The 6,467-nt window shown below is 41.1% G+C and overlaps 1 protein-coding gene across 1 annotated transcript in view; it reads right to left on the reverse strand.

Moving 5' to 3' along the window:
* The window catches only part of LOC106813382 (WD repeat-containing protein 78-like), a 22,823-nt gene that overhangs the window by 15,766 nt on the left and 590 nt on the right, over positions 1 to 6,467 (reverse strand). The window contains exons 2-6 of the mRNA XM_014817516.1: positions 2,211 to 2,394; positions 1,866 to 1,985; positions 1,342 to 1,412; positions 582 to 694; positions 94 to 269 (exon numbers count right to left, since the gene is read on the reverse strand). Coding sequence (XP_014673002.1) covers positions 94 to 269; positions 582 to 694; positions 1,342 to 1,412; positions 1,866 to 1,985; positions 2,211 to 2,394 — 664 coding nt within the window. The remainder of the gene's footprint in view (positions 1 to 93; positions 270 to 581; positions 695 to 1,341; positions 1,413 to 1,865; positions 1,986 to 2,210; positions 2,395 to 6,467) is intronic.

A 6,467-nucleotide genomic window follows, 5' to 3' on the forward strand; every position in this document is an offset into this window, starting at 1 on the left:
GTAAAACGTATGAAATAGTGAACGTATGGAGTAGTGAATGCATGAAGTATAGTGAACGTATGAAATCATTATCGTTGCGAAAGCGATTGCTACCTGTTCGTATAACCTGTTCTCTTCCCTGACAGATGCAGACTCCTCAATAGAGACTGTTGTGCCTTCGATCTCCAGCAACCACATCGTAGCAGTCTCACTCAGATTGATGGACACGGGCTTGCTCAGGTCTGCTTCTGTTAGAACCTCTTGCTCATCATCTCTGTGATGGATGATGTCTATTCACACATAGCAAAATTGTATTCCGATGAAGGAGTGAGGGTCTGCAAGAATGTGGTGTGGTGTATGGAGGGGGGAGAGAGAAAGCTGGAGAGAGAAAGGGAGAGAGGTGGAAGACAGGAACAGAGAGAGAAGGCGAGCAGGGGAGTGAAGAACGAAGGTAACAAGGAAGAAATGCAAAAAAAATAAAGAGATTTAGACTTGTAAATGGAGTGTGGAAAATTAATAGTGTAGCAATTTTGTACGAAATCCATCATAACTCGATAACTCGACCTTCATTTATGATGTTATTAAAATTTCTCAGTACTTACTTTGTGTGTCTGGCCCACACATAGCACCCATTGAAGCACCTTCTGCATAGTCATCTTGAAACACTGAACTCATGAATGATGTTCTAGCGGTACCACTTTGATTGAACACAGATCTGTAGACAGACGTGCACACATGCTCTTTTTTTAACGTCAGCAACATGTTACAATTATTATCACTTTGTGACAGACTAGTAAGTTTGATAACTAACAGTGAATAATGATATTGTTGTGCAAAATTCTGATTTTTGTAAAGAAAGGATTTTACATGATAATCGTGTGAACTTCTAATCGGAAGTAAATAATACAGTGTTTTAGTAACTATGTATAACAAAAGTACTTACACATATATAATTACAATGATGCTGTCAAGCGCACATAAACTATGTGCTTAAATGTGCTAATGGCTCAACTTATCAAGAACACATAACATTGTACTGATTTATGCGTATTTGATGGCAATGGTACGAGTGATAAGCAAATGATCAAACAATCATATACTTTGGCTCATAGGGTCTATGTCCCCCAGGGTACTGCCGGAACGCACCCTGGTAACTATTTGATATGGTTAGGGTTAGGGTTAGGGTTAGGGTTAGTTTTAGGGTTAGGGAGTAGGCGTAGGCAGTGCCCTATAGACTCGTTAGTGGAGTAGGCGAGGTACGGTCCGGCATATTAGATAGTACCCGGGTACGTTCCGGTATACCGGACCGTACCCAGGGTACGTTCCGGCAGTACCCTGGGGGACATACTCTCTCAGCCATACTTTGAGAAGGGTCCTCCCATAACGCTAGTAGTCGTTTGATAGACGGAAGCTTGTGACATGTAGTCAGTCGGCTGGTAACACAAGATACAATAACATGTGATTAAACAGCTGTTACAGTATTACTGACCATTACGGCAGATCTCCTCTCACCTATTCAATGTTATACTCAATAAAATTTATTGTCTAAGATACTGGCTATCTACTAAGCACTGCGGATTACAGGCGGTTTGATTTTCCTATTGGCTACATCAAACATGGCAGATTTAATATATTTTGTTGTTGAATGCACACTGCAAAAACATCCCCTCTCTGAAATTTAGTTCACCTCTTTTCTCTGTGCAAGCGTTATAAAGCGGGCATATAAACGTTTTCTTTTCACCTCACAAACTACAATCTATATTTACCTAGACAGAACCTTCGTGCAAAATCGTAATTTAATGTACAACATGTACCCTTACACTAATTTACTCAGGGGAATCACTGATTTGCTCTGAAATTCGAGCCTTGTATTTACTAATGGTTACCGTTCCACTGCGGCTATCGCTGCCACCAAATATCTTGCTCTGAGTTTTCCCGACTGCCTGTCCGCTCTCGAGTTGCAACATCGGCAGTGGTGTAACATCTTTTCCATCTTCGTCAAACACCTGTTTGCATCGGTGGGCGAGTGCCAAGAATGGTAAAGCTATCAAGTAGCAAATGCACACATATATAACACCATCAGTCAGAAGTGCATAATGTAGAGATAACATAGAGACCTCTATATGATGCACTCCTGATAACATTACTAAGTACTGACACCTTTTAAAAAATCACTATTAAATTATGCCAATCGGACAAACTACAGCTGTATCGACGCAGAGTCGATGTACCTGAACAATGGGTTTAGTTGCTGCTAGCAAGTTCTTCTTACTGCCCGCCGTTGCGAGGCTTGTACGAGAGCTCCTGTAGTTACTGGATCCAATCTTTAATTGAGTGCGACTTCCTGTTGATATAACCACACTCCTCTTTCGAGCCTGAGACGAGTTGGTTGAAGCATCTTGCTGCAGAGCTGGCCTGTAGTGGAGATCATTATAGCTGACGTAGTACAACCACAGTAATGCTGAATTTTAACCCAGTCATACATTATTACATTCTGAAACTGGGGATGAAAAGATTATTTAATGTGCGGTTAATTTTAGAGCATTGATTGCCAGGACAACTACATGAATGGCATTACCATTATATGTGTTGCCAGCACAACCCTACAATCAGTTAATCTCGCCAATAAATAGCAACGAAAACAGCTAGAGGTGTTCAACAATGGTAGCATGATATGTAGCATCACCAATGCCCTAGTGATGACCAGGGTAAGCTTATAACCTCGTGAATCTCTTTCAAAGTATAAGAAACTATACCGAAGGAGAGCTAGTTTAGAACATTGAAATTGATCTAGATTAAATTGACTACGTCACGAATTTTCTATGGTCAAATTTGTAAAATTTGTGTTGCAATTTTTTACATTAAAAGTAAGAACTAACGGGACTAAACGTATCGTCAAATTCTTACCTGATAACATTGTTTCTCAACTAATTAAAAATCAAAAAAACATGGTCGATTTGATATTAGTGTTCCTGACATTAATTAATTTGCTTGCTATAGGCTATGTATGCGTCACGAGTGTATGTTCACATCGAACAATATAGTAAAATAAGAAGTATAATGCAGCAATTTAACCATAAAAAGTGAACAGAATTACTTATATTTTGTGAAAAAGTGGAAACATTTTTTTTATTTTTACTATTTACGGTGACGTAAATACTTTAACACTACAGATTGTAGTGAAATTTTTTTTTCCAATTAACTATAGGAGAATTCCAATATGGGATGACAGAAACGAAGCGGATAAACTTGAAATGATCCTTTAGAGATGGTACATATCGGATAATCGATAAGGTAATCAATAAACACTCGGATAATCGAAGTTATGAATAGGCTTCATTAAGCAGAGGGCATGCCAATCTTCACCTTCAGGACCATGATAAATTTCATGAGAGTTGATGATAAGTTTTACATGAAGAAAGAGGAAACAAAGATGAAGCCAATCCAAGTCGAGTCAAAACAACTTAGGAACTATCATGATAGATTTTGGATACCTCACACAGCTTTATGCTGAATGGAACCTAATTTATAACAATGCTCACGTGTATAGGGGCACAAGCCTGGCCATGCATAAACTAATATGGGAAGAACTATAGTTTCCAGCTAGGGACCGAGTTTTAGAATTTACAAAGATAAGGTTGTGACGTACACATAACATACCCAAAGAACGAGACACTGTCTTACAAATGTATATATATACTCCAGCGAAGATCTGTATATATATTGTTTGTAAGATTTGTAAATATAGCAGGGCTTGAAACTAACCTAAAATCTTCACAAGCCAACAGAGCTAGTGAATTGTAAACTCTATTAACCCCTAATTCTCTGGAGTGAGGTGCTGAAATGCCATGGCAAGCAAATATAGCTGCCCACAGGAGGAGAGTATGAAGGGGTGAATCTGGTATGAGCCTGAGGAGTGGGGCCTGGAGCCCCAGAGCAATTTTGATTTTAGACTGTCCGAGACGCATTCCGAATCTTGCAACTTGTGTGAACGGGTGAGCATGGGATAGACTATTGGACTATTGTGAGTCAGTATTTTAGAACAGGTGTGATGTGAAACATATAATATAATGATCGAAGTGGCTGGAGGTATATACGGCAGCCGTCGTTCGTTGAAGCCCCTTTTTGGCGTTTGTTTGAGGGCTGAGACAATTATTTGCGATCTTCTGATGTAAAGGTTACAATAATGTTCATTTTCATACATAATCCGAGTGTTTTATAACTTATCAAAACTCTCAAATCGTGAATTCATTTCCCAAGGCATTATTTAGAAATCTGTAGCCATCCACCGCCATCTTTTACCTAGTAGGTACCGCTTACGAAGCAAGGCTATATTGGTGCGCACCAAGTTAACTCTGTGTCTGTACGCAATCGCTCCCTACCTCGCTCTAAGTTGCGCAATGCGCATGCGCATAGCCTTATTTAGGTCACGTACGCACGCTCGCTGTACGTCGCTGTCTGTGGGGTGACGTGGCGAGCAGGGAACTGAGCGGTGGGAGAACCAATGACTTAATTGATCATACTTAGCCCGCTTCAGAGTTTTGTGTCTGTACGCTTCTAGTTAGCGCGAGTTAAGGTAGCGCGCGTCTAACGTGCGCTAAAATTCGTTGTCTGTACGGGGTATTTGTCTCATGATTTGTATGAAAGCGAATGGACTGCCATAACTCCAGCCTCGTAAATTGGGGATACGATACGTAGCTCTAGTACTATATAGTAGTACTATATAGTAGTACTATATAGCCAGTCTGCGAAATTAACCACTGGCCCGGTATCCGAGGCCAGTAAATTTTCCGTGGGGCCAATGAAACTGGTAAAGGAACAAGCCCGATGGGCCAGTGGAAAAAAATGGAGTAAATGGTCTATTAATGATATTTCAGCTTCTTTATGTGATCAGTCTGAGAATTTACCGAAATTCCCGATATTTTGTATGAAAATTACCAATATTTACCGATAGGGCATCATATTCCCGATCTTAAGTAGGGGAAGTAACTATAGTCAACACCATGCGTGTTTGTCGCCGCTAGAGGTCGCAACAACTTCCGGTTTCCGGTCCGGTTCGCTTTCTCTTTTTATAATATGATGATCATTGATTCGGGCCTGTAAAACCTAGTGTGGGCCAGTGAATTATACATTTCTACAGGCCCATTGGGCCAATGAGGGTGGAAGTTTTTCGTGCAGACTGTATAGCCATTTGCTCCGCTGCATGAGGAGCCCTTTCCCCTGCGGCGGAGCGAAGGGCAATAGTACTAGAGCTACGGATACGGCTGCCGTACCTCCAGCCACTGCCTATATAATACGAAGTGGCTAAATGCCCAGCAGTTTTTAATTTTCGGTGATTTCTCAAGTAAACAGTGTACTACGTGCTCCAATAAAAGTATTCTACATTTGTTTAGAAATGTCATCCTATCCAATCACCGTCCTGGACATCATCTCTATCCTTGAACCGAAAGTCATACCGGTACCCCAAGTTAATTGTTACCCTTTTCTCAGCACGAGTAAAGATACTCTGCACTAGAGGGCTAAGCGAGCATCCTTATTCACTGTTACTTAGGCTCATATAGGGTCTATGTTCCCCAGGGTACTGCCGGAACATAACCTGGGCACGGTCCGGTATACAGGAACGTACCTACCTACCCTGGTAACTATCTGATATGGTTAGGGTTAGAGTTAGGGAGTAGGCGTAGGCGACTCCCTTCCCTAAACTCGTTAGTTGAGTAGGCGAGGTACGGTCCGGAATATTAGATAGTACTAGCAGAGCATATATATCACGTTGATTTATATGCTCTGGTACTAGGGTACGTTCCGGTATTATATACCCGGGCCAGGGTACGTTCCGGCAGTACCCTGGGGGACCCTCTCTCAGCGTTACTTATAGTGTTAGTGAAGCTGAGAGGGTCTATGTCCCCCGGGGTACTGCCAGAACGTACCCTGGGTACGGTCCGTTATACCGAAACGTACCCTGGTACTATCTAATATGCCGAACCGTACCTCGCCTACTCCACTAACGAGTCTAGGGAGTCACCTACGCCTACTCCCTAACCCTAACCCTAACCCTAACCCTAACCCTAACCATATCAAATATGCAAGCGCTCTAACCGTTGCGCTGCTGCCACATATTGAAATTAAAATTTTGGATGTGCTATGTATATCGCGAGAAAACAAGCTCAACCAATCAGGCGTCAGTACCGTCAGTACCGTCAGTACCGTGACTTTAAGAGAAAAATAATCGGCGACGGTACCGTCCGGATGGGATTCGATCCCGCGACCATTCATACTTGGCTTTTTCTAATTATTTTCCTGTTTTCTGTATTTTTCTATCTTTATCTGTTTAACATTTTTTTTCCAATTAACGCAAATATTTACATTATTTATTTACAACATTTTAATAACAACAATTAATTTTTACAACAATTAAAAATTAAATTTTATTAATTTAATAGAGTTAGGGTTAGGGTTAGGTTAGGGTTAGGGTTAGGGTTAGGGTTAGT

Source organism: Priapulus caudatus, unplaced genomic scaffold, assembly GCF_000485595.1.
Source record: "Priapulus caudatus unplaced genomic scaffold, Priapulus_caudatus-5.0.1 Scaffold763, whole genome shotgun sequence".
Taxonomy (NCBI): Eukaryota; Metazoa; Priapulida; class Priapulimorpha; order Priapulimorphida; family Priapulidae; genus Priapulus; species Priapulus caudatus.